Consider the following 27,990-nt stretch of genomic DNA (forward strand, 5'->3'; position numbering starts at 1 on the left):
CCCAGGGTAATGGGAAAAGCAAAAAGTATCAAGTTTAGATTCAGTTTTGGATCAGTGTCTATAGATGATGACACTATATATAGTGTCTATAGAACAACTATACATGTTTAAGTAGGTGATCAGACTTTACTAAATGCTCTGTAGTAAAGCAATTATCTGGCCTGGAACTGGTAATCTAAAATTTCAATTAAGAGGTAACTTGAAACAAGTTGTGTGTTAAGAAAGCAGGATATTGAGACTCAGCAGTGAGAATTCTGCACCTATGAAAAACAGGAGTAGAGGCAGGGCCTGTTTCTTCCTTTTGAGAGAGATTTTTTCAGTTTTGATATAAATTCTCTGGGTTGTTTTCTTTTTTTTTTTTTTCTTAATGTTATTTTACAAACTGTAGAGTAAACTGATGCTTTTGGAAGTCATTTGCAGTAGGTTTTCCCCCTTCTATATATTCCAGCCTGACTGACTTTCCTGTAAGTATTTTTAGCTTGTATTGTTGTCCTTTATTGGTTGCTGGGCTCTCACAGGTGTTTTCCTGTAATTCGTGGTAGAGTCCTGCCTGTGCTTACCTGACTATGGTAGGAACTGTCTTCTTACAAATCTGAAGCCCTGCAGTGATGAGAGCCAGTTATTCCATGACATGTTGACTTCCTGCTCAGGATCATGTTTACAGGCCAGAGTTCTGTAGTAATAATAGTAATAAGCAATGTCCCAGCTGTCATGCCAGCTTCATAGACTTTTTCTGGTGTCAGCTCTCTGGCTTACTGACAGTGTCTGGATTGGAAGTCTTTGCTACACATGCCCAGAGTAGCTCAGCTGCCTGCTTGCCTTGTGCCAACTGAGACTACTTTGGACTGTCCCTAACGAAAGCTGCGTGCAAGCAGAGGGATGGTTTTCATTCTGCCCTTTTACATGCACTTTGAAGTTCAGTATGGTGTGAATGAGTCTTGCTTCCTGTGGCAGGGGTGAAAGGACAACTGAGTAAACTTGGCCCGAGGATTGATAAATAGTTCTGTTTCTCATAAGAAATAAGCCAAATCCCCCAACATCCTGCAACAGAATTTGGAATTTTCAGAAATTCTCCTTAGCTTGTAAATGCATAGTTCCTTGGGATGCAGACTTCCTTGCTTAGCTGCATGCTCTGTTGAACAACACTGTTTCATTTAAAGGTCCTGAAGAAGAATTTACCTTAAAGCTTAACAGAGAGTGGCCTGCTATTTCCATCTCATTTGGGAGCTTTACATAATTCCTTTTGAGCAGCAACGCATTCAAACCCAGGAGATGGTCTCATTGCTGCCACAAACTGTATAACTGCTATGCTTATCAGTCCTCCATTATCTCTGTTTAACAGTGTTATGAGGATAAAACTCTTGCAGTTCTTTTACTGAAATTACTGGAAGCTTCTCCACAATGCTTTCCCCATAATTACTGGTTTTGAGCTCATACACAAGAGCCCAGGCAAAGCTTTGCTTCTGAGCTTCTAGTTTGGCTACTTAGGAACTCAGTTCATGGTTTCTCTTGAAAAGATAACTCTTCCGCTGCTGCTCTTTCTTGTGATTCAAATTTGCTCCATGCTTTGTCATTTTATTGGGCTTAGTATATATATGTTTCCTTCATAAACCATCACAATTAATGCAGTGCCACCTCAGATACAGAGCTTTTGATTGAAGGGCTGTGGAAGATTGAGTGCTGGTAGAGTTCTTCTTTCTTTCCTTTTTTTTTTTTTTTTTTTTTTTTTTTGACCAGCAAAGTGCTTATGTACAGTTCAGCAGTGCCGTTGAAAACATTTTCTGTTATTCTACAAAATGTGGCTGGTGGAATGTAGCATCTCCTCTTCTTTCCTGAGAGCTTACTAGCAGCCTTAATTCTTCTTCGTGGACCTAAGGCCTGCTGTGCTGCAGAGCTCAGCAAACAGATCTCTGTGTGCACGTGTGTGTGTGGATGTGTGTGTATACACACATGGGGCTCAAGCTGTAGGTGATATGAAAACTTTGTAATTTATATTTGTTTTTAAATTATCTCCTCGTTCTTCACGTGACGAAGAGGTGGTCTAATCAAGCAGTGTTGGTTCAAACTGCTGTGACCCATATCAGGGCACCAGTCACTTGCTGTCCTTGGATACAAAGCAACCTGGTCACTGCAGGCAGTGGGGATAAATTGTTCAAAGGACAGCGAGACGTGATTCAGTCTCACCTTATAAACCTCCCTTTCCCCTGCCCTCCCCCTCTCCTTCAGCTTGGCCATAAAAGAGTGCCCTGTGTAATAGGAGTTGGGAGAGGGGGAGGAACAGCAGCCCTACGATAGACCTAGCTTTGCCGAAACCTTGGATGATGTCCAGTGTGACCATGCAGAGGGATGAGCTCAGGGAAATGGTTGGAAGTTCAAAGGCCTTTTTGTGTTGCTCCCTGTCAGTCGACAGATGTGCTCTCTTGGGCTGTCACTGGCTCGCTTTGCTCTTCCCACAGGCTTCCCTTCCTCATGCTTTTTCCCTCTGCCTGGGAAAGCAGATTAGTTCCCGTCTTTCTGGGTGTTTTTCTGTCTCCAGCTCTATCCTAGGATTTGCCTTTGCACGTCTCTTTTAGGAAAACCGCTGCTGATTTGTACAGATGTGGAGAGATGAAACTGGAATTGAGTGGGGAAGTGGAGGAGTGAGGTGTTACTGTGTTTACCATTGTGTTATTTAATTCTGCTCTGAGCAGTGGTGAAAACATGTTTGTGCAATTATTATTTTCTCATCAGGGAAATTGTGCCTAGGAAAGCCTTGCAGCTTTCCTTGGAAGTAATAAACACCCTTAGTTTTGCCACTGGTAGAAGTGGGGCCAGAACTATCCCACAGTCATGCAATAGTAACAATCAAATCTGGGGAGAAAACACCAATGTTCTTTTTCCAGTCTTCCAGCTGCTAATCCAGTTTGTCCAGAGAGGTCTTGCTCCCTCTCTGCCAAGAGAAAAAGTCCTTAATGTTTCATTTATGTGGCCATGTATTCTTCTTCTGACTGAGAGAGGAAGAACATGGAAGTGTGGCTTTTAAAATTAGTCAAAGCTGTGAAATATGCTTACCATACTGTATAGCTATTCTATCATGTCAGAGAAAAATACAGTGGAGGCTGTTTGAATGTCAAATACTATGTGTTTCCCAAGTGTGACATCTTAACTTTTGAATTCCCTCTTAACTTTGTATTTCCAAACATCTTGTCTGGATGTATTTACAACAGCACAAAATGTTAGCTCTGAGCTAATGCTATGCCCTCAGCTTTACTTCATAGGAATAAAACTCAACTCCATCAAAGTACGCAGAAATAAATGATCAGCATAAAGGCTGAATGATAGTAGTCCCTGAACAAAGAGCTGTACAGTGAAACTGAAGCTGACGTGTGTAGAACAAGCAGGAATGTTTCTTTGAAGACAGTTTGCTTTATAATGGGGAGAAGGGATTGTGGGCTGGGAGGGGCAGGGCTGGGAAAAGAGGTTAGGGGGAGGCTGCCCTTGCCTGAAAGCTGCTCCTGGAATCTCCTGCATTTTCCTTTGAAGCATCTGTTTCTGAACATGATTAGATTCAGGTTACGAATTTACATGGGTCCCTGTCCTGATCCTGTTGGCGGTTCCTAAGCTTTATGAAACATCAGCCTTCGTTCATTAGGGTTGGTTTTAAGTTTTTTGTTTTTCTGTTTTTTGTCTTAAGTAGTTTTGGGATTTTTTTTCTTCCTCCTTTGTAGGAGAGCTCCTGTAGAAGGGGATTTATCTCCCCCCTGGCGCTGTCTGGGCTGGCACACACTTGCTGTCTGCTGGGGTGGGAATTAGGTCCTCCTTTGTATGTGTTTTGCTCTCTTTCCCCTGCTCATGCACCCCCTCCTCTGTGCTTGAAGCTTGATTTTTATATTTAGGGGGAGTATGAAATTGGCTGAACTGCTCCCTGTAGGGGTGGAATTTCATTTTGTGTCGTTACCTCATGAAGGGATGCAGCAGTTCAATGGGATAATGGTATCAGCTCTGAACCAGTGCTAATGGCCTAACCCTCTGCGAGCCTGAAGAATTCTCCCCTGGAGAGTCAGCATGCAAATTCCCTTCCAGGCGGCTCCTGTGCAGTCCTTTGGTGATTAGTCACGCTGGGACTGGGGAGAGCAGGCAGAAAAGCATATGCTGGGGGGATGGTCTTAGTCCTGAAATGGCAGCTGAGGCCAGGGAAGGTTTGCTTCAGCGTGCAAAGTATGGGATCTGTCCTGGAAGAAGGGAGGGCTGATCTGTGGAACTGATCTTCTGAATCTTAAAACTTTATCTTGATTTTGTCTGGAAGTAGAATTTAGGGATGTTTTCCCATTCTGTCCCCCATGAGGATGAAGGGGTTCGCCTCTTCACTTTAACGCAGCAGCACGAAGACTAAGGAAATGGGTCAGCCACTGGAAGACCAGGGTACTGCCAGAGATATGGGGTGATGATACAGATTTGTATGCTTCCCTTTCCTTCATGCCTCTCCAAGGCCTGAAACTGGCGTGGTGTTATCTGGACATACACCTACACAAGGCGTCCTTGAGGTAGTAAACATTTTTGCAAGGACTCGTGTCAAATTCTGTATTTTGCCATCCAGCACAAGCTTCAGTGTCATCTGTGGTGACATCTGCAGTGATGTCTTGTCAGTTACAGGGATGCCTATGCCTGCCCTGTTACAGGAGTGACTGAAAAGATGATCCGCTTTTGTGGTTACAAAAAGAGGTGTCTGTTACAGCAAGTCTGAATTTAACTGCTCTGGTGTATTCTTAGGGTGAGAGGCTTTCAGGACAGACGCTTGGTATGAAATGTTGGAGGGCATGCTATAAAGAGCAGAGCTGTGAATGATTCTACGTAGTGTAATCCATACTGCTTTCACAGGACGTTGGCAGCAATCCTGTGGTGAATGGAAACGGAGGGTTAAGGAAGCTGGAAAAGCTGAAAACATGACTATTTGTTCTCCTTATCCAATCCTCCTCTTTGTGTGTGTGATTGCTGTCTTCACTGTCTTCTTTAAACCCTCCCACCCCCCTTTGCACTCCCACGTCCAGGATAGCATTGGCAGAGGAAGCAGAAGCATAGCAGGCGAGGGCTGGCCCTCCTGGTGACAGATGGGAGATGCTGTCGGCAGGCTGGGCTGGGATGAAAGGGTTTCAGGCACTGCCTCTGCTCCCCTTCACGTCACTGAGTTAACCTTGCTCTTTGGAGAACACACCTGTCAGGAACAGAGTCTTGTGCAGCCCCTTCCCTACCACAGCTGGCAGCACTTAAAAGCATGAACTTCCCCGGAGTTGAGTGTTCCTCTCATCTGTGGGGGAAGGACAGGGCTGATGCTGCTTCCTCTTGAATTTCATCTTTGTGGCTCCAGGCTTCATTAAATGCTGTGGATCTGTGGTTCCACTCCATTGCCACCATAATCCTGTGTAGGAAAGTGTCCCACGCTCCCTCTTCCTTGGTCCCTTCTGGAGATGTCTAGCAGGATTTGAATTCTATTGCCCATACAGAGGTACAGTGAATTTGTCCTCAGCAGTGGATTCCTGCTTCTCCTTGCAGGTTCTTTAGACTAAATTGCTGGCAGAACCTCCAAGCTGAAACATGTGTTCTATGTGTTTTTCATGCACCTTGCAAAGCTGTGTTCCCAAAACCACTGCTTCTTATGATTCTTACCCTAAAGAATTAACTGTGTTAATAAAACTGGGTGGACTGCATTGTGAAGCATACAGAAAAATGTTGATACTGTAATTTTCCTTGTTATAAAAATGTGCCATAAGAGGATGATAGCGGGCTTAGGGATGAAAGAGAAAAAATAAACTCAGTGGGGAGTAAAGACGACTCCTCTATTGTGGAAAGGTCAGTGCTTCTCTGGGGAGGAAAGACCAGCGAGCTGCAAACTTACCCTGGCCCGCCATCTGAGGCACAGCTCTTCCTCATGACTCAAAAATTCATGGCTTTTGTTTATAAAAGATGTAGCCTTCCTCCACTAGGATGAAGGAACTTTCAGGAAGGAAGTTGACTGCAGCTTCATACTGAAGTGTTTTTCTGCTGTTGCAGTGCTGCCCACTTGCTCCCCCTTGGACTTCCACTGTGACAATGGGAAGTGCATCCGCCGGTCGTGGGTCTGCGATGGAGACAACGACTGTGAGGATGATTCTGATGAACAGGACTGCCGTAAGTCACCTCTCTAAGGGGAGAGGGTGGGTGCAGTGCCTACCTGCCATGGCTGGGGAAAGCTAGCCCTTTTTATTGTGGAATTCTAAGAGTTTATCCGCTGAGGTAAACCCTTGGCTTGCAGTAAGCTACATCCTTCCTCTGACAGAGAGGTGTTCCTGATGTCAGTAAGCCCTCCTGTGTTGGCACTTGGCTCACTGTTCAGAGGTGTGTCCTGGGGGAGGGGATGCTTCTCCGTCCAGCTGCAGAACAGTTTATGCCCCACAGCCTTGCTAGTTAATGTCGCATGAAGTAGTTCCCTGAGCTGAGTGCTTCGTGTCCTCCCCTCTTCATGGAAATGCCTAACCTCTGCCAAATACCAACTGAACTGCTTGTCTGGCTAACTTCCTGTGGCCTCAGGTTCCACTGTCTGACTTTTCTGCTGTGCTTGCTTTTCTGCTGTCTTTGTCCCCAGCGTCTTCTCCCTTCAAACTGAGTTCCCTGAGGAGAGAGAAAGGTGCTGTAGGGATGCTGCCTGCGTGGACAGCAGTTACCCTGAAAGCTGGCTTGTCTGCTGCCTACAAGGTGCAATCTTCAGAAGAGCTGCCATGGCATACTGCTAGCCGTGAGCACTGCTGTTGTGCTTCTACAGCTTATTAAAACAGGGAATTTTGCCTGAGCCCTTGGACCTTAGCCCTCTCCTTTTGCACTTTTATGTTTTGTTATTTGTGGTTGGCTTCTTTTGGCAAAAGGTGTTCAGGGATGCAGCTTTCCTTCACCAAAACAGATCATCCAGTCTGTACTTGGCAGCATGTGCTGGGGAACTAACGTGTTGCATAGCACTCGATCTTCAGCTTCTTTGAAACTGCATTGGTTGCTGGAGCTGACATCAGGCTGCAGCTAGGAGCAGTATTTTGTGCTGTCTGGTTGATGGCAGCTGCTTGATAAGCATCACCCGGCAGCTCTTGAATTCTACAACAGTTGTGTGTGTGGTACTCCAGAGTGACTCAATCATATCTCAAGAAAAGCATATCAGTATTTTATCAGTTTTTAATCAGTATGCCCCTGTTCTTTGGTATCTGGGTAGAGGGATGGAGAGCAGAGTTCAGGGTTTTAACATCTATTCTGTGTGATGTTCTGAATGGCAGGACTAAGCTTAGTTTCCTGGTCCGTTTTTGGTGAAAGAAAAGATATGTGGTTCTGGATCCTTTTGGGCTTCTATTTTTTCATAAAAAGTTGGAATGCCCGTGTATTTAAGGCAACAGTAGAGAAGGGTGTGATCAGAAGATCTGGAGACTAATGAAAGGAGTTGGTTCTGTGAATAAAAGAGTCCTAGGGAGTTGTCCAGACTAGCACTTAACCATAGGAAGATTTATGATGGATTAAAGTCCTCAGGTACTAATTCTGCAGTCCCTTTTTCTTTCCTCACTGGCCTGCAGACAACCTTTTGTAGAAGATTGGCAGACAGAGTAGAGTGAGGCTGCAAATGCTGGAGAGTGTAGAAGAAGTTTAAATTTTCTCTTTCACGTTTCAGTGAATTTTCTCTTTTACCTTTCCTGTGAAGATAACTTTGACATTGTGGGGAAAAAAAGGCGGAGCTGCAATTCTGCGATGAAATGTTTGCCAGATAATGATAGTCACAAAATATCAGAAATGCAGGAATTGGAAGGGACCTCAAGAGATCATTGAGTCCAGGCCCCTTGCTAAAGCAGGTACCCTACAATAGGTTGCAGAGGTAGGCATCCAGATGAGTCTTGAATCTCCATAGGAGACTCCACAGCCTCTCTGTCAACCTATTCCAGTGCTCCATCACCTCTCTAATTAGTACGGAACTTCCTATGTTCAAGTTTCAGGCCACTGTTCCTTGTCCTATCACTACACACCACCAAGAAGAGCCTGGCCTCATCCATCTGCCTCCCATCTCCCTTTAGATATTTATAAACATTTATGAGATTCCTTCTTGGTCGTCTTTTCCCCAGACTGAACAGACCCAGGTCACCCAGCCTTTCCTCATGTGGGAGATATTCCAATCCTTTCATCATCTTTGTGGCCCTCTGCTGGTCTCCTATTAGATCCCTGTCTTTTGTGAATTGGACAGTCCAGAACTGGCATATTATTCCAAAAGTGGCCTCACCGAGAGTAGAGAGGGATCACCTCCTTCGACCTGCTGACCACATTCTTTTTAATGCACCCCAGGATATCATTGGCTTTCTAGGCCACCAGAGCACACTGCTGGCTCATGGCCAACCTGCTGTCCAGCAGGACCCCCAGGTCCTTCTCCACAGAGCTCATCTCCAAGAGGACATCCCCTAATCTGTACTGATGCATACAGTTATTCCTCTTCAGTTGCAAGACTCTACACTTGCTATTGTTAAATCTTATTAATTTTTAAATTTTTTAAGGAGGCACGCATTGCCAAAAACGATCACTTGAACTTGACTTGAAACTGTGCAAAAATACCAGCACCTGGTGGATGGCTCAGTTACTCTGCTCCATGTCCTTCCTCCAGCCCTTGTTGTCAGGTTTTAGAGCTTGCTGTACCGTCAACATGCAGTTGGAGTGGGAGAGAGACACTCAGTGGCCATCCTGATGTTGATAGGGAAAAGGGAAAAAAGCCTCTCCAACATGGCAGTGTCCTTGCGGGAGGATGTTGCTCAATTTACGATATGCTATGCGTTTGTTTTTCTACTAGATAAATCTTTGTGCCTTACCTTCACCTTATTCTACATTGTGTTCTGGCAGCACCACGAGAATGTGAGGAGGATGAGTTCTCGTGTCAGAATGGGTACTGCATCCGCAGCCTGTGGCACTGTGATGGTGACAATGACTGTGGAGACAACAGTGATGAGCAGTGTGGTGAGTAGTGGTGCTGCCAATATATTGAATGCCCTGCTGATGCTTAAAAAGGCATTGCACAGACTCCCACCTGTGCAGTTCTAAGATCCCCTTAGTATGTCAAGAGCTTGCAGCTGGCTCATCAGAGCAAAGTTTGTGTGATATTTTTTTCCCTGGCTTTTTTTCCCTGGCTGCTTGGGATCTCAGGCTGTGGCTTATTTGCCAGGCAAAAATCATTTGTGACTTGTTTTTCCTTGACTTGCCATTTTGAAATCCCATGGATTCCTTTTGAATGCACTACTCTGTGTCTATCAAATGAGCACTGGTGGTTTTGTCCAGGCACTGCATGACATGAAAATGTGTGATTTAATAAGCAGTCACGTTTGCTAATGCCCTAGGAGCCTCAGGACTATGGTGTGGTTCTTCCTGAGCACTCTAAGAAAAATCAAAGATTTTTCTTTTGTATTGCTTTCTCTGCAGATATGAGGAAATGCTCAGAGAAGGAGTTTCGTTGCAGTGATGGCAGCTGCATAGCTGAGCACTGGTTCTGTGATGGTGACACAGACTGCAAAGATGGTTCGGATGAAGAGAATTGCCGTAAGTGCTCTTCTTGCTTTGTAACCATAGGAAATAGCCCTTTGGACCTGCTCTTGTCTTGAGACTTGACACATTTCCTGCAGCAGAGATCAGAAACGAGTCAATTCTGCCTGTATCAGCAGCTATGCTGCCTTCTCTTGTCTACCCCAGAGGGCACAAGAGGATGGTTTGTCTCTCGTGTTACCTCACAGAAATACTTGATCTGTTTCTGGCTACTTCTCTGTTGCTTCCCATGGCTATGTGACCTTGAGTCAGAGCAGGGGGCTTATGATGTAGTGAATATAGCGGTATATAAAACTACAGGAGATAAAGGGCAAGGGGAAAAGGGAGGAAACAATTGCCTTCTTTATCCTCTTGTCTGAATCCTGCCCAGAATTTCTCAGGGGACTCTGCCCACTGATAGTATCTTCAAGGACTGCATGCTGCTAACTGGCATGCTGCAAGGGCTCTCTGCACAACCACCTTCTCACCATTCAGGTGCTTTATGCAGGACATAGTCTGATAAGGGATGGTAAACGAGCTAGCTAGAAACTGATTTGACTGATGGGAATGGAGATAGATGGGAGTGTGAGAGCCAACAACAGTTGTGTTTTTTTTTGTTTGTTTTCCACCATCATAGCCTTGTAAATGGGACAAGAGTCTATTATGTCCCTTCCTAACCCCCACTCCCTCTTTGCTGTGTCTCTGAGTGCAGTTAATATCTGTGAAAGTTTCAGTGGTCCCTTCCCCCACCGTGCTCTCAAAGGCATTTTGCAGGATTTGTTCTAGATAGCAGGAAACTTCAAAAAGCTCTGGGAGGAGGGATCAGGGCTGCCAGCTCCTGAAGGGCAGGGGGAGTGGGTGCATGGAGGAGTTGTCTTTTATCTCTCTAGATAATGAGAGTTGGCAGCAAACCAGGGGTTGCAAACGTTTCTAAGCTGGGAAAGAGCTCTAAGAGGAAGGCAGCTTCTCTTCCTCTCCTTTCCCCTCTCTTTTCTTTTTCCTTTGCCTATTGCTTCCCCACAGGCCACGAATATGCCCTGGGTGAATGAGGGGCGACATTGTTTCAACCTTGCCTGCTTTGGAGGTTTGCAGGCAGCCTGAGTTGCTGCCCCTGCTCCTCTGAGCTGGAATGCCTCTCAAATTGTAAATGACAGTTTTTTCTGTAAGGCATTTTAGGTATGGAACTTCACTAAGAAGCTTTGTTTGGCTACCTCCTTTTATCTTATCTTCCTCAGTGTGGCTGTCATCTTTTTCTTATATCCAGTGCTGCTCATTGTTCATCTAAAACAATGTAGGACAAAGCTGTTCTTTTTTATTTTTCCTTATTTATTTGTTTGTTTGTTAGTTTCTTTGTTTGTTTTCCTAGAGAGTACCGGGGAGTAGGAGAGTCATATAACTTAATCAGAGTACATGAGAATTTATGTCACTGGCTTCACTTTCTCCTCAGAGAAGCCCAAACACTTCTTTCAGATTTCCTTGGTAAGGAGCAGGTTAACACACATTTCAGTACCCAGCCACTGGATACTGGCTGAACTGGAGCTCTTACCGCATGCCTATGGGCATAGTTCCTGTCCCAGATTGCCAGTCTTTGTTTTCCCTTTTGTTTAATAGATCTGTTTTTGGAGCTCCTCAGTTGAAAAGGTCACGTGTCTGAAACGTAGTGTTCATTCTCTGGACAGTAGGAGAAGAGACAGATTCAGTTGTGTGGGACTCATATTTTTCATCACTTCCCACACTGTATGCTGCTGAACAGAGAACAGTGGGAAAGTCCTTGACTAGGTTTGTTGGGCTCTGCCTGGGGTATGCTGGTGCTCCTTACTGATAAAACATAATTTGTTTGAGTGATGGCTTGAGAGTGAAGGGATTGAAGAAACTTCAAAGGTCAGGTGCAGAAGTGGGCACTCTGCTGTTTGCTGCTTCCTTTGGTCTTCAGGTGCACATTTTTGTTACAATTTTGAAGGAATTGTGCCATACTTTAACCTTTCATTCTGATGTGCCTCTATATTAAGAACTACTCAATATGATAGTTTTGTTTTTATTTCTGTTTCTGTATCTGTTTTTTGGAAATTTAATAACAATTAAAATTCTTTGCAGAGAGCACTAGAACAGTACCTTGAGCGCAAGAGAGAAGGTGACACTCATGGATCTTCATCCCTTTCTTCCTTTTTTTTCTTTTTCTTTTTCTTTTTTAAAAGGGTGTTGATTGCACAGTTGCCTCTGTGTATAGCTTTAACCACTCCTCAGTGAAGCACGAACAGCAGTGATGGTCCTCTGAGTAATACAAGTCATGCAGAGATAGGCAGCAAGGACTAGCAATTTCCAACACTTTTCCACTGAATACTTGCTAGTCTGTTACTAGGTAGAGAAAAGTTGCATCTAAACTGGATTGTGCCCTGTTACCTTAGGCATATTTTGTTTGATTCCTTTGTTAGCATCGGATGTTCCAGCTGCCACCTGCAGCTTGGAGGAATTCCAGTGTGCATATGGACGCTGCATCTTGGACATCTACCACTGTGATGGCGACGATGACTGTGGGGACTGGTCTGATGAATCTGACTGCTGTAAGTTAGTGCAGAGTGATGCATGGGTCCAAACATTTGACTTGCGAACCTAAATGGATTTTGAGTTGGCTGGAAAAACAGCCATCTAATTGATCACACATTAGCTGTCTCTTTCATTATTTTAAATTCAGGAAACTGAGGGTAGTGACAGGAATCACTGCATAGTCAGCATATTTCTGCACACAAGAATTAAAGCAGTTTCCAGGAGGACTCTAGTCAGGACTGGGTTCCGCAATAGTAGAGGAAAAGCGTGGCATTGGGAGATTTCTTGGATGTTCCATTGGTCTGAATTCACTCTATGTTCTTTAATATCTCTGCAGCATCTCACCAGCCATGTCGCTCTGGGGAGTTCATGTGCAACAGTGGCCTGTGCATTAATGCCGGCTGGCGGTGCGATGGAGACTCTGACTGCGACGACCAGTCTGATGAGAGGAACTGCAGTGAGTGCCGGGGACTAATGGGAGTGTTCCATTTCTGCTGAATGCACGAGTGTGCAGGGGAATGTTATTGAAAGTAGGCTCTTCTGATCATTCTTGCTCATCTGACTTTTTTTTTTTTTTTTTGACCCCTCAGCTACATCTATGTGTACAGCTGACCAGTTCCGCTGTAAATCAGGGCGCTGCGTCCGTTTGTCCTGGCGCTGTGATGGGGAAGATGACTGCTCCGACAACAGTGATGAGGAGAATTGTGAAAATACAGGTTTGGTCTGCTGCCTCGCTTCTTGTAGCTAGTAGTTCCATCCTGGAGGCAATGGATTGCAAAGTCTCTTTTGGATGGCTTGACAGAGTTCAGCCTCAACTTTCAGTGCTTCTCAAAGTGTGAGATATGTAGGCTATTTTCTATGCTCGCAAACACCTGCAGTTCTAGTGATTAGACTAACTAAAGTGGTTGTGTTTTCACATCAGATCCCTGCATCTTTCTATCCCGTCCATGCTATGATTTACCACAAAGCTTTGAGGCTGTTCCACTCAGACTTGTAAATACTAATAATTTTCAAAGTTGCTGCATTTGTTAAATAGGCATGAGTCTAGCTCATGCTTTGTAGGTAATTCTAGGTAGCTTTTGTGTTGCCATATGAAGCTGCCAAGCAATTGTTAACAGGCAGTAGATCAAAAGAAGACGTGTTGTGAAAGTTAAGAAGAAAGCCTTTGTGTTAGAGGTTAAGGATGCCAACCCCTGCTGTCTCCTCTACCTTTGTTCGGGAATCTCTCTTGTTCTTTGTCGTAATCATTTCCCTTATAGATATTCTTTTATATAATTATGGATATAGAAGAGAATTTCATCAGACCCTCATACTACTGTAGTATTCAGGGAATATCTAGAATCTTCAATTTTTCTTCAATCCTCCAGGTTGTCTGTAGCCCTTGTTGAGGAGTAATGAGTACTGGTCAGTGCATTTGTCATAGTGAGCAGAGTCCAGAAGTGTATTTTAAAAAGTGGGTTTACAGGTGATAAAAGGGATAGTTTAGAACTGTTACCATGGGCCTGTCGAGGAGTGGACAGTGTGTATTGTACAGGAAGAGCTGAGGCTGAGCTCAGAGATCCTGGAGCTACTGCTCTAGATGGGTCAGCTGTCATGAGGACCAGCATGCAGAAGATGGTAATAATAATCCTTGAAAAAGCAATTGTACTTGAAGAAAAAGCAGTAACTATGTTTCCTTGTCTTAATAACCGAAGTGTTTAAAACGAACACTGAACTGTTGCCACCCTGAAGCCAAATCAAAATTCCAGAGCCACTGAAATTCAACCTCTCCACTTTCAAACAAACCCCAACATGGTTGAGTACACCTATCGCTACCATAAAATTAATGGTGCAGTTCTGCATTGGGTCTACAGTGATAGCAACAAAGAGTTAACGTGGAGGTTCTATTCACAGCAGGACATGTACTGGCTGATCTGATGAGATATAGCCTTAACGTCTGTAGCAAGAGTTAGAAACCTGTGACACTTAGAATTACGTTTTTGTTGGCTGTAGAAAGAAAGTTCCAAGAATGCTGGGAGATCAACTTAAGTAAGAATCTCTATCTTCATTATGATAAATGTGGTCCAAGTTTCAGAAAGCTTTATTAAAAGTGTTCCTGTGCCCTGGAAAGTGAGTCTGCATGTGTCTGTGTTCCCAGTTGGTGTGCCCGTTAGTTCTTATTTCTCTTTGACAATCTCACACCTACCCTTTTCCATTCTGCTTACAGGCAGCCTGCCAAGTTATTTTTTTCTTTGCTGGTAACTGTACTGTGTTGTTGTATTCCCAGGATTATCACAATGCCATGATTTGGAAACCACTAACAAAGTCAGCTTGCAAGGTACAAGAAATAAGAGGCAATAGGACAGTGCAGTTATCGCTGAAGAAACAATTAGATTGGCAGAGTCCCTACAAATAGCATTACTTTACTTATAGGAATTCTGTAGTGTCCCTGCCAACAGCAGAAGTTGAAGTGTGTAGCTCATGTGTGAAATCCTGCTGCCTGAGCTCACATTTCAAGGATGCATGTAAATCTCATTCCAAGTCCGTCACAGTGCAGTTAGTGCTGGACAAGGCACACATTCCTCAGCAGGCTTAAGATCTATAGCCTTGCTGGTTTAGCATCTCAGATGATTAAACTTGCTCCTTTCTGACACATGCTCAGGAAAGTTGTGGAATCTGGAACCAAATGGAATTAAGCTAAGACCCTGAAGTCATTCTGAGGGAAACTAAATAGCTGGACTTCCAGTAAAGCAGCACTGGAGTCAGTCTGAAGGAGAGCTGAGCAAGCCTCTGAGTCAATGTAAAGGAATTTGGAGCAGTAAGAAGTGGAAGATTAATTGAATTCAAGGAAAGAGGAAGTGATGGATTTCTGTTCATATATACAGATTGTAACCAGAAACGTTCTTTATCCATTACTTCCCCATGACTTTTGTTCCATCAGTAAGCTCAGGTGTGCTTATATTCCTCTTCCTCTATTGCAGGGACCCCTCAGTGTGCTCCAGACCAGTTCCTGTGCGGGAATGGGCGTTGCATTGGGCAACGGAAGCTCTGCAATGGAGCAAATGATTGTGGAGATGGCAGTGATGAGAGCCCGCATCAAAACTGCCGTAAGTTCTGCAAGTCAGGTCTTAAATATAAATGGAGGCACTGTGTGTGGGAGTCAATTTAGTGTTGCTGAAGGATGTGTGTAAAGAAGAAAGCTTGGGCTGTGTTAATGGAAGGGAGTGTGGGTTGAAGACTGAGGACGCTGACCTTTGTGGTTTCCCAATTGCATACTGCGGAGAAGGAATAATGGGGAGAAGATTATACTCTCAGGTATCAAAGTCTGTTTGCAGAGATAGTGAATCCCCAACCATATTGTTGTGAGTGTCATTGTCCAGATCTTGGGAGTAGCTGCTCCCTGTTGGTTGTGGCCTGCAGGGGACATTTCTGAGTGTAAAGAAGCAGCTTCCCGCACAACCTGTTTCCGCCCTGTCTTGCTTAGCCTGTTCTGGAGGGTGACGGCTGCTTAACAGCTGAGAACACAAGCAGCTGCTTTGTGGTTTCAGCTCAGTTGTCTTCATCTATTGCTTTCACAGGTCCACGAACAGGGGAGGAGAACTGCAACGTCAACAATGGTGGCTGTGCTCAGAAGTGCCAGATGGTACGAGGGATGGTGCAGTGCACCTGCCATACAGGTTACAGGCTTCTGGAAGATGGCCGGTCATGCCAAGGTGAGTTTTTGGAGCAGTAGCCTCTTCCCTGCTGCTTTGATGTGTTTGGAGTTGATGGCTATGATGGGGTGCAAATTGGAGCATGAAGGCAGAAGCAAGCTTGTGGTGAGATTGTTAGGCTTGTTAATATCATAATAATTTCATCCCTTTATCTCCAACATGCAGATGTGAATGAATGTGCTGAGGAAGGTTACTGCAGCCAAGGCTGTACCAACAGTGAAGGTGGCTTCCAGTGCTGGTGTGAGCAAGGCTATGAGCTGCGCCCTGACAAGCGTAGCTGCAAAGCTCTAGGTAAACAGCAATTCAGTCTTACTTTAGTGCATGTTTGTTGATCCAATTCTTTTAACCTTGCCTTTAATGCTTCACTGGCAACATTATGCTGCTCACACACAAGGAAGTACCTGGATTTATATTAGGTATGCCTAGGTTGTTGGTGAAAACCTGTGAAAATTTTATGATTTTGACTGTGGGGTGGTGTTTCACTGTTTCCTTTCCTTGCCAACAGGACAGCCTCTGCTTTCTTTTCTTATTCCTCGTCATTCCAGGTGGCCTACACCCTGAGACAGAAACAGCATCCTGTTTCTGTTCAGGAAGCGTCTCAGTCCTTCCTTGCCAGTGAAGTTGTATCACACCTCTTTGCTCTGGTTTGACCTTAGATGCTGGTCACCAGTCTTCAGTGGCTACTGTAAGGACATCTGTTTTTTAAGGGCATCTGTACATTTGTTTAACTTGATTCCTCAACTCCCATGATGTAGAAGCTGATGAATTAGGAATTCAATTTCAGGAAATAAGAACGTAATTAGGAATTACCCTAATGATATCCATAAAGAATCATAGAATGGCTTAGAATGGAAGAGACCTTAAAGATCGTCAAGCTCCAACTCCCCTGCTGTGCTCAGGGTTGCCAGTCAGTAGGTCAGGCTGCCCCAGAGCCCCATCCAACCTCACCTTGAACACCTCCAAAGATGGGGCATCCACAGTTTCTCTGGGCAACCTGTTCCAGTGCCTCATCACTTCAAAATAAAGATTTTTTTCTGATGTCTAACCTAAATTTCCCCTCTTTTAGTTTAAAGCCATTTCCCCTTGTGCTATAACTAACAGACGATGTAAAAAGTCACTCTGCTTCCTGCTTACAAGCTCCTTTCGAGTACTGGAAGGCTGCAATGAGTTCTGCTCAGAGCCTTCTCCAAGCTAAACAAACTCAACTCTCTCAAACTTTCTTCAAAAAGAACTTCAATTATTTTTTTTCAGTACAAGTATCTACTGACTTACTATATATCTGGCTGAGGCATACTTTAACTGTGTCCTGTTTTGCTGTGGTTGGAGGTTGCGGTAGAAGGTGTGGTATGGCTTGTGTGTTTGCATGGCTGGAAGGTGGATAGAGACAAAGGAGACTATAACCTTGCTGCCAAGCGTGTGCCTAATGGTGTGGCTTCAGGTGAGATGAGCTCAAATGGGACCTGGACTGATCACATCTTGCTGAGTGAACATTTGCCAAAAGTTTTAAAACTGCTCATTTTCAAAGTAGAAATATGTGGTGGGGTTAGGAAAAGAGCTGTCTGAGCTGTTTTGTAATTGGGTGTTGGTTTCTTACTACCAGTGCTGCAAGACTGTGTTCTGAGACTTGTAGTAAAGGGAATAGTAGGCAGGACCCTATCAAAGTTCTCTAATGCTGTCTTCTCATATATCCTCAGGGCCAGAGCCAGTGCTGCTCTTTGCCAATCGAATTGATATCCGGCAAGTGTTGCCTCATCGCTCAGAGTATACACTGCTCCTGAACAACTTGGAAAATGCCATTGCCCTTGACTTCCACCACAGCAAGGAGCTGGTATTTTGGTCTGATGTCACCCTGGATCGCATAATGAGGGCTAATCTGAATGGTAGCAATGTGGAAGAAGTGGTTTCTACAGGTCTGGAGAGCCCAGGTGCGTCACCACAAAAAAGGCAAAAGCTTGTTCCCTGTCTGTGGTGTGAGAATAGGGATGGGTGAGTGGAGATAAGTAGGTACCCTGCATTCAAAAAAGTATACATCTCCTTAAGCACTGGAATGGGCTGGATGGAATGGGTGTGGGATAATTGTCCCCCTGGAATTTATCTCTGCTGACAGAGAATAAGATAGGAGGACGGAATTGGGCCTTTCTTGAGGCTAAGAAGGAAAGGAAACTATTTTTCTGAGCAGAGCCTGCTCCTTATTTCATTCTGTGCTTCATTCTCCTCTGGAGATAGGTGGACTTGCTATTGACTGGATACATGACAAATTATACTGGACAGACTCTGGAACATCTCGAATCGAAGTAGCAAACTTGGATGGTACTCACAGGAAGGTGCTTTTGTGGCAGAACCTGGAGAAACCCCGGGCGATTGCCCTCCATCCTATGGAGGGGTGAGTGAAAACTTGAGTTCTCAGTGAGCCTTCCATGCAAGGGTTGGGTGAACAGTGGTCACTGAGGGTGCCCCTGGGTGCAAGCTCCTTGCTTGGTACCTGCAGTTTGGGAAGCCTTGCAAGGGTTCTGAGGGCTTTAGTCGTACTCTGGACTCTTCAGGTTTCAACAGCCTGAAAGTGCTGGGTGTTACCTTTCTAGCTGTTGCTTCTCCCATGGCTGAAACCCAGTCTCATGCATGAGGTGACAGGATCAACATTGTTTTGTCCTGATAGGAAGTGTTGCAGTGTGCATTAGGTGGGACATTAGTATTCTAATCTGTGTCTCCCTGCCCCCTCCAGCACAATCTATTGGACTGACTGGGGCAACACTCCCCGCATTGAGTATTCCAACATGGATGGCTCTAATCGGCGCATCATTGCGGATACACACCTATTCTGGCCCAACGGACTGACCATTGACTATGCAGGGCATCGGATGTACTGGGTGGATGCCAAACACCATGTCATCGAGAGGGCTGACCTTGATGGACAGAATAGGAAAGCTGTTATTAGCCAAGGTAAGTAATGGAGCTAGGTACTGTGAATGTTCTCTGCAGCAAAGAGGGCATGGTGCTTAGCTGAGTTTCAGAGCCACCTGCTTGTAGGTGATTTGTTATTCTATGGTTATTTATTTTTTAATTGCTGTGGGATGAATTCTGTCACTAATAAGGGATGGGCTTTGCTACCCCAGACATCAGCGGACAGGAAAGAGGAAGTGTCTTGTCACCTTAGTGTATAATGGATTTGAGCAGATTGACTGTGGCAGTGCCTAAGGGTACTGGTAAGAGTATCCTTGCCTCTCTGCTAGCACAAGTCCTGTTGAACGTAATGGAAGCCCTGTATTGGATGTCTGTTGCAGGCCTTCCACACCCATTTGCTATCACCGTGTTTGAGGACAGTTTGTACTGGACGGACTGGCACACCAAGAGCATTAACAGTGCCAACAAATTCACAGGCAAGAACCAGGAAATCATCCGAAACAAACTCCACTTCCCTATGGACATTCACACACTGCATCCTCAGCGTCAGCCAGCAGGTAACTGCAGAGAGAGTAGAGACCAATTCGAGCCGCTTGTAGAACTGTTGCTGCCACCCACCCTTTAAAGCAGGGAGATGTCAAGCATGAACCGAGGGTATTGATGCATCCCCCACTTCTGTCCGGAGCTGCTGCAGCATTTGCTCCATCCAGCAGCTCTGTTTTATGTTCCTCAGCGGCGGTAACCCTGTGCTATGTGTTACCGCAGCTCCCCCTGCTGACACTCTGAGGTGAATGCTTTTCAGTGAGAAATAGCTCTTGACTGTTTGGGAAAGATAGGAGGAGCATAAGTGAGCGCTAGCAATGACTGACACTTCCCATAATCCGTTTAAATTACTGTAATCTGTTTGGGAAGTACACTTATTAAATGTTTTTCTACTATACTGACCCCTAGAAATGGAGTTAGTGCTTTAATTTGACTCCTTATTCTCAATTAGTGTCTGCGTAGACAAGTTATCTCATTCACATGGGGCTTTGCACCTTGCCTGGTGTTCTTCCCCTTTTCTTGCTCTTTGCCTTATGCGTGGTTATTTTTGTCTTTGGCTACTTGAGCAGGGAGAAACCGCTGTGGGGCCAACAACGGGGGCTGTACTCACCTGTGCCTGCCGAGCAGCAAGGATTATACCTGCGCCTGCCCCACTGGCTTCCGCAAGACCAGCAGCCATGCCTGCGCTCAGAGTAAGTGAGGTGGGACCACAGCCTGCGTGTCCAGATGTTTTGTGGGTGGCAGAGGGTTGGTTGTGGGAATATGCAGCGGTTTCTTCCAAGAAGATACAGCTAGATGTGCTGGATAAGATTAAGGGCCATGCTGAAGAATGCCTCACCTTTTTGAGGCATTTCTTTGTTCTGCATTCCCATTCTTAGGCTGGATGGGTGGGGATGCAGAAAAGCTCGGTCCATAGGTACTTACATCAGGGCTGCTACTGATGCCACACTGCCTGCCACAGCTTTTCCTGAAGCTTTCATAGGAGCTGTGTCAGTGATGACCAAGATATTCAACCTTGTGGACTCCCAGAGTTTCTCTTAATTTGCAGCCATGTGGGAGAGTTAGGCCAACTGTTGTCCTAAATTCTCAAGAGATGGCAAAGCTGTTTAATTTGGAAATAACGTCTATGCCATTTTTTGAACAATATGGTTGAATTTGTTCCCTTAGCAAAGATTACCCCAGGATGCAGTTCTCTACTCCTACGCTCCCTGCTGATCCCAATCCCTTATAAGATGATAATTTTTGCTACCAATAAAATCTTGGGCTGTGACCTGTCAGTGAGAGATGATGTAAAGGATTAGGTTTGGATATAGCAGGGAATTGTCTGTGTCTATCACTGTGTTGTTGAACTTAGAGAAATTAAAAGGAGACCTTTCGACCTTTGATCAGGTCTTGACAAGTTCCTGCTTTTTGCCCGAAGGATGGACATCCGTCGGATCAGCTTTGACACAGATGACCTGTCAGATGATGTCATCCCCCTTGCTGATGTGCGCAGCGCAGTGGCTCTGGACTGGGACTCAAAGGATGACTATGTCTACTGGACAGATGTTAGCACCGACTCAATCAGCCGAGCAAAATGGGATGGATCAGGCCAGGAGGTACAGTGTTAACTATGTGTGGAGACCATCTAGCCAGGAGACTCCTTGTGCATCAGATTTGAAGCCACTAGGAAACACTGGCTTCCTAAGGAACTGTAGTTCATGTTGGATTTATTGTTCATTGATTTGCCTAGTTTTGGCAATAGTGGGCTCTAACATCAGTGAATACTTAAAACACAAGTTTGGTGTAGGTTCCTGTTTATCTGGAAAACCCTGAAGTGGGAAAAAGCATGTTGATTTACAAGCTGTGGTTGATTCCTCTGTTGTAGCCCTAGAATCTGAGAGGAAGATGTGTTGCATTTTCTGTTATGTACAATATTGTAACAAGAGCTGCATGCCCTTATGCTATTGTTACCATTAATGAGGCAAACAGAATTCAAGAGTTGGAGTTGTGTTTTGAACAGACATGAAAAACATGTGTAACTTCAAGCATAAGGCTTATTTGAACTATTAAGTCCTTAATGCTCTCTCTCATATCTCACTGTTTTGCTTGAACTTCTGTCTTTTGAAGTCATGTTTGTGAATGAGTAGCACACTGGGTTAGTGCCTTTCACTAGGGTCTGATCTCACTAAGGATTTTCTTGTTTTTGTTTTTTTTCATTTAGGTTGTGGTGGATACCAGCCTGGAAAGTCCAGCTGGACTGGCAATTGACTGGGTCACCAACAAACTGTACTGGACTGATGCAGGTACTGGGCTCTTCTGCTTTACTGGAGTTTCAGTCTTCATTATGAGTAGTGAAAACTGAGTAACAGCTGAATGGTTCTCTGTCTCATCACAAATTTGCCTATTTCTGTCTAGCAAAAAAAGCCCACATGAGATCAAAGTCCCATAAACAAAGGGGAGGTTGAAGTTGGAACCATTAACTAACCTCTCTTCATAGTGTTCCTGGTACTAATCCTTTAGAAAGGCTTATAGTAGAAGTCAAGTTCCACTGCTCTCTTGCCACAGAGCTTGTATCTGTGTGTGTACACATCATATCTTCAACACAACATCTTGGGTTGCAGCAGGTAGGATTTGAAGTTAGTTCCCTGTCAGAGTATGAGTTCAAAGAGATGAAAGAAAGGTGATTCTTCTCCAGGTGTTGTCTTATGTCTATACCGTATAGATACTTTGATAGCTTAGGAAAGTGCTGGCTTGCACTGACACAGAACTTGGCACCAGTCACAGTCACACAGGTGACAGAGGTGATACGTTGACGACACTTTTTATTTATCTTCCAGTCAGGAAAAGAAATGGGGGATGGAAGAGAAAGCATTGCTGTAAGGATAGTGTTTACCTTGTCTGTTGTTGTTTCAGAGGTGTGTGTCTAATTCTTTCTCCCAATCTTTGTAGGAACAGATCGAATAGAGGTCTCCAACACAGATGGAACCATGAGGACTGTTCTGATCTGGGAGAACCTAGACAGACCTAGAGATATCGTAGTGGACCCTGTTGGAGGGTGAGAGATTCTTTTTTCTGGGATGATGTGAAGACTCTTCTCTGCCTTAAGACGTTAAAGTGCTTTGATTTCATGCAATTATCTCTCTGACTCCTTTGTTCTACATTCTGCTGAAGTCTGAAATTAGAGACCTGATTTTGGATGCTAGTGGAACAAGATAAGCTGGAGTAACTGCGTGTCATGCTGCAAGAGCAGTCAGATATTTTCATTTGTTTATACTTGGGATCTAACAACTAAAAATTTGGTACAGAAAATGTTGTGAATTAGGCAAACAAGACGTTTATATTTAATTGTTTCACATCTGTGTTGAGTTTATACTCAAGCACTCTGCTTATCAACCACAGTTGAAACAGAAAGATCTCCTCAGGTGTAAATTAGGGCCGATCTTAAGCATGATGTGACATTAGTGACTCATTTGCTTCAAAGCATTGTGTCTGTGGGAGTACTGAATGATCAAATGCACCATGGAAAGCAACACTGAGTAGATTAACAGAAACAAATGGTTTCAATAAAAGATTTTGCTTCTTACAAGAGTATGCAGCTAGGAATTGCATGAATAGAAAGAAGAGTGCTTATAGTGTCTTTGACTGGATTACTGAAACACCAGTGCAGCAACAGTACAAAGGGCTAATAGTGAAGACTGGTAAATAATTGGTTAGTTATTAGACCTGTAACTTTTTCTTCCATGTTTTAATAAGGCCAGCACATGGGCTGTGGAAAGAATATCAGTTATTTCAGGCATAATACAAAAACCCAAGGCTGAACATGAGTATGATGTTAGTCTAATGCTGGTTTTTGCTAGCTGCTGAAGGCACAGGCTCTTCTCACTACAGCCAGTGTCCAACTGTAATGGCAGTGACAGACATCACGTACTCACTTCTATCTTGGCCTTGTGTTCAGATTCATGTACTGGACTGACTGGGGAGCCAACCCAAAAATTGAGCGCGCTGGTATGGATGCTTCAAATCGCTTGGTGATCATTTCCTCCAACTTGACGTGGCCTAATGGCTTGGCCATTGACTATGAGTCGCAGCGCCTGTACTGGGCAGATGCAGGCATGAAGACCATTGAATACGCCAGTCTGGATGGCAGCAACAGGAAGGTACGGAAAACATCTTTGAGGAGGGAGTCTGAGAGCATGAGGTGCGAGTCCTAGAGCACAGAGTGCTGATGGCCCCTGCCTCTCTTTCCAGTTGAAAGTGAAATCTTCCAAATCAAGACATGCTGAACTGCTTTCACCAGGAGAGAAGTTCCCTTTCAGTTGTAACTTGTGTTTGAGGGAATCTCTGTTTGAGGGCTCACGTTGCCCCATCACTGCTTGTGCTGTGTCTGTACATTTTGATGTTGAGAAGGGGCAAGGGAAGCCTCTTTTCCTTAGTGACATTTAGTAATGTTTTTTGGTGGGATTGGGGGTGATCTGACTAGGTGCTGATTGGGAGCAATCTGCCTCACCCGTTTGGACTTACTCTTTATGGCGAGAGAATCTACTGGACAGACTGGCAGGCCAAAAGCATCCAGAGCGCAGATAGAAGGACTGGGCAGGCACGGGAAACGCTTCAGGACAATCTGGAGAATCTTATGGATATTCATGTTTTCCACCGGCATAGGCCACCAGGTACAGAACTCACCCCAAGCTACACTGAGCTTAGAGTTTATTCAGTCTGTAGTGTGTGTCACTGCCTCCTGCAAGGAGCTGAGCTATCTGTCAGCCCTCAGTGCCTTAAGTCATGGAAAATGAGAGCATGAGAATAACTTTCAGCTTGTACTTAAAAACGTTCTAGAATGCATTTCTGTAGCTGATAGACCCTTTCTTGTGCCCATCCTGCTGCTGTATGGGTTCCTGTTGTCTTTCCCATAGTACGTACACCATGTGAAGTTAATAATGGAGGCTGCAGTCACCTGTGCCTTCTGGCACCTCTTCCAAAAGGTTATAGCTGTACCTGTCCTACTGGGATCAACCTACAGTCTGATGGCAAGACGTGTTCCACTGGTGAGTCCACTCTGTAAGACTTTCATTGGGGGTAGATCACAATTACATTCTGGTCCCCTCCTTGTTAGAGAACAAAATTTGCTTTTATGCACTTACCTGCTTTACCTGCTTGAAAAGCCAATCTTGATATCTGTACTTTCAGTGTGACAGAGAATTACTATAAAGAAACAATTTGATAACTGTATTGTTGCAAAAGAAATTGTTCTTGAAATTGCATTTGGCAACTAAACCAGATATCACATTTTGCCCATATTTTTTGCTTTGATCTTGAAGTGGATTCTTTAGTTATCGGATGCTATATTCTTTAGTAGTTCTGTATATCTTCCTCTTGACCCTTATTTTGAGGATTGCAGAAAACTGTTGATTTCAGGCCATGGTACATCCATTTGCACTCCTTAATAGGAGAACTGATTCCTAATTCCTGTTTCCACTCTTTACCAGAATCAACTCTTCCATGAGTGCACTCATTTTCAACTTGGAAATAAAGAAGCATTTCATGTCATTCAGCCCAGACTCCTGTAGGCAGAGATCTATGACTTCCCCTTTTCCACTTTGATGGATGTCAGCTCCAGAATGCTCAACAAATTATATCTGAAACTGCATGATTTTTTTTTCTCACTGATAGCTGTTCATTTTCAACTTTCTGCAGGAATGACCAGCTTTCTGATCTTTGCCAGAAGGACTGACATACGGATGGTCTCTCTGGATATTCCCTACTTTGCGGATGTCGTTGTTTCAGTCAATGTCACCATGAAAAACACCATTGCAATTGGAGTGGATCCTCATGAAGGTCTGAACTTCGTAGTGTATCCAACTGCCTGTTTGAAAGGCAATAAGTGACGTCAGTGTCTGAATGTCTGAGTAGAGATCTGGGTGCAGATTTTACTGTACATTGTGAACTGGAATAGACTATTTTTTTCTATTATGTGGTGAAAATGTTCCCTTCCTGATGGGGATGTTCTTATATGAGGACAACCTCAACTGAATGGAAAAAGTCTGCTATGTTGAGTGGGGTCCCTGTGCATTTTGGATTTAAGAATGCTTTCCACCAACCGAAGCATGCTACAGCAGTAGGGCTGAGACAGTGGCTGTTGGTTTTTACTAGAATCTGATGCAGTGTTGATGTAAACCTGTTGTATAGTAAGATCTGATTGCTCTCCTTTGGGACATTCTGAGAAATAAAATGTGGAACTCTACTACTAGCTTAAAAAGTATTATATGTTCTCTTACCTTCTGTGAAGCTCATCTTATTAGAATAGCAGAAATCTATTCTAATAGCCTGCATGTACACACCTTTGGGGGATGAGTGGAACATGATCATTTGTGCTCTTCTGTCACTTTAGCTGAACAGCCTTGTGCTGCTGTTATTTCTCTGCAGTCACATCTCTCTTGAATTGCCTAGCTGGTAGTCAGACACCTGGGTCTGGACTGCAAGGATTTTAGTGATTTATTTAGGTTTCTCTTCTTCAACCCAGGAAAGGTTTACTGGTCAGACAGCACACTGCGAAAAATAAGCCGGGCTGCCCTTGATGGCTCCAAATTTGAGGACATCATCACCACAGGTAAGAGTGATTTTTTTGTCCTCTTGCCTCTGTGTAGGGTGAAAAGAGAGATGAGATTACCTGGTGGAGTAATCTCCTCAAGTTTTTGGGGGAAAGGGGGCAAAGCCTAAAGCATCTTGATGAGGTGCACAAAGGCAATATTAGAAGTTCCTGACTAAGCCGGGAGAATGAGAAGTGATTGATACAGCTTTGTGTTTTCTCAGGTCTGTTGACTACAGATGGGCTGGCCGTGGATGCTATTGGCAGAAAGATATATTGGACAGATACAGGAACAAACCGTATTGAAGTGGGCAATCTTGATGGCTCTATGAGGAAAGTCTTGGTCTGGCAGAATCTGGACAGCCCACGGGCAATAGCCTTATACCATGAAATGGGGTTAGTGTTGCCAGGAGGATTATCTAGGGTTTGGGATACAACTTCTGACCTCTATTTCCATAACACTTGCTGCTTTTCCCTAGCTATATGTACTGGACAGATTGGGGTGAGAATGCCAAGCTGGAACGCTCTGGGATGGATGGCTCAGGACGCGTGGTTTTGATCAGCAACAACCTGGGCTGGCCCAACGGACTGGCAGTGGATAAGGCTGGGTCCCAGCTGCTCTGGGCTGATGCACACACTGAGGTCTGATTCTGTTCTTAGGCACTGTTTGTCATTGGATTTGTGGTAGCCTAGCCTGGAGGCTGTTTTGAAACCCTTGAGCAAGCTGTGGAAAGAACAGGGGGAATATAAGCTTTTTTGAGAGCTTGGGCTCTGGGAGGGTGGAGAGGAATATCATCACTAATTCAGGCTCTGGTTGCCGCTTGTAGTCATTGTTAGTCATTGGTGTTTTGAGTGTGGGGCTGATGTGCTTGCTTCTTTCTTCAGCGTATTGAGGCTGCAGATCTCAATGGTGCTAACCGCCGCACCCTGCTGTCCCCAGTGCAACACCCCTATGGCCTCACTTTGCTGGACTCTTACATCTATTGGACCGACTGGCAAACTCGCAGCATTCACAGGGCTGACAAGGACAGTGGTGCCAATGTCATCCTGGTGAGGGCAAACCTGCCTGGCCTCATGGACATTCAAGCTGTTGATAGGGCACGGCCCCTAGGTGAGTTGCTAGGCTGTTCCCAAATGAGTAGTGAATGACTGTGGTGACAGTAGCCCTTGAAATCTGTCACTGAAAGGAGTCCTTTGAGGAAGCATGAGTGATAGAAGTAGAGCACCAGGATCAGTTTTTCTTTTCTTCTTCTCTCTTGTGTAACTATTTTTAAACTTTTTCCTGTTTATCCAGCTCCTTAGGTCTGTTGTTTATTTCTTGCTGCACTCCTTTCTTCCCCTTCATTCCATTTCCTATGCTGGATTGTACAGTCAGTCTCATTCTCACACACATCAGGGCATTTTTTTAAGAGGACTGAATGAGTCATGCCATGTTACACTTCACCTGAGTCTACTGGGAATGGACTCTATCTTTTTTTAACTCCAAAAGATGCTCATTCCTCTTAAGCTCGTTGTTGAAACCTTAGTTCGAGTAATTTTTTTGCCCGGACATCGCAGGCTTCATCTTTGTTCTATAGAATCAATGCTTCTTTAGCTGATATTAATATATCATACTTTCAAAACTATTCTGTGCTAGAGCCAGATTCCTTATGTTACTCTTTGGGGTCCTATACAACCTCATCTTGCCTCCTTGTTCTTGAGTCTGAGTTCCTGCTTTATTTCAGTGGAATTTCCCCAGTGCGTACTTCTACAGAAAACTCCTTACTGCTTCTGCTGTAGCTGCTATCTGTAGAACATTGCTCTTGACATATAATTGTACGGTATAACTTCAAGCTATTAGAAGCTCCAGCCATCATATATCCTGGTTGTTTCCCCCACTCTGCTCCTTTTGCGCTTCTCCTCCTATTCCTTGCACCTTCTGTGCTTATCCACTCCAAACAAATATTTGCTGGTTTTTCAATTTAAAAAAACAACAGCAAAACCCTAAGATATGACCCTAATATGTCAAACACTTGCAACGGGCTTCTCTGATGCTTTTGTTTATTTGTCACTGTGTGCAGCTAACTTGAAACAGAAGCTTCTTTGTCAGCCTGGCCTCTGGTGCATTGTTGTGCTGCTTCTTCACAGGGTGAGATCCTTCAGTCAGCATTATTTCTTTGCAGCTATTATAAAGATCAGCTGCAATTCTGTGAATCTATCAGCATT

At 44.4% G+C, this 27,990-nt stretch overlaps 1 protein-coding gene across 3 annotated transcripts in view; it reads left to right on the forward strand.

The window, feature by feature from the left end:
- LRP4 (LDL receptor related protein 4) overlaps nt 1-27,990 on the forward strand; it is a 75,074-nt gene that overhangs the window by 36,966 nt on the left and 10,118 nt on the right. For 2 of the 3 annotated variants that reach the window (XM_042813820.1, XM_042813822.1), the window contains exons 3-27: nt 6,028-6,144; nt 8,866-8,979; nt 9,439-9,555; nt 11,970-12,098; nt 12,419-12,538; nt 12,672-12,797; nt 15,042-15,167; nt 15,639-15,773; nt 15,939-16,064; nt 17,468-17,698; nt 18,000-18,156; nt 18,496-18,713; nt 19,055-19,231; nt 19,784-19,909; nt 20,607-20,815; nt 21,421-21,502; nt 22,149-22,254; nt 23,155-23,356; nt 23,680-23,869; nt 24,113-24,244; nt 24,894-25,034; nt 25,720-25,806; nt 26,010-26,181; nt 26,265-26,427; nt 26,671-26,896. In XM_042813820.1, coding sequence (XP_042669754.1) covers nt 6,028-6,144; nt 8,866-8,979; nt 9,439-9,555; nt 11,970-12,098; nt 12,419-12,538; nt 12,672-12,797; nt 15,042-15,167; nt 15,639-15,773; nt 15,939-16,064; nt 17,468-17,698; nt 18,000-18,156; nt 18,496-18,713; nt 19,055-19,231; nt 19,784-19,909; nt 20,607-20,815; nt 21,421-21,502; nt 22,149-22,254; nt 23,155-23,356; nt 23,680-23,869; nt 24,113-24,244; nt 24,894-25,034; nt 25,720-25,806; nt 26,010-26,181; nt 26,265-26,427; nt 26,671-26,896 — 3,729 coding nt within the window. The remainder of the gene's footprint in view (nt 1-6,027; nt 6,145-8,865; nt 8,980-9,438; nt 9,556-11,969; nt 12,099-12,418; nt 12,539-12,671; nt 12,798-15,041; nt 15,168-15,638; nt 15,774-15,938; nt 16,065-17,467; nt 17,699-17,999; nt 18,157-18,495; nt 18,714-19,054; nt 19,232-19,783; nt 19,910-20,606; nt 20,816-21,420; nt 21,503-22,148; nt 22,255-23,154; nt 23,357-23,679; nt 23,870-24,112; nt 24,245-24,893; nt 25,035-25,719; nt 25,807-26,009; nt 26,182-26,264; nt 26,428-26,670; nt 26,897-27,990) is intronic. The other variant, XM_042813821.1, reaches the window with a different exon arrangement.

The sequence above is a fragment of the Centrocercus urophasianus genome, unplaced genomic scaffold, assembly GCF_019232065.1.
Source record: "Centrocercus urophasianus isolate 14NV4802_14NV808 unplaced genomic scaffold, USGS_Curo_1.0 seq_14, whole genome shotgun sequence".
Taxonomy (NCBI): Eukaryota; Metazoa; Chordata; class Aves; order Galliformes; family Phasianidae; genus Centrocercus; species Centrocercus urophasianus.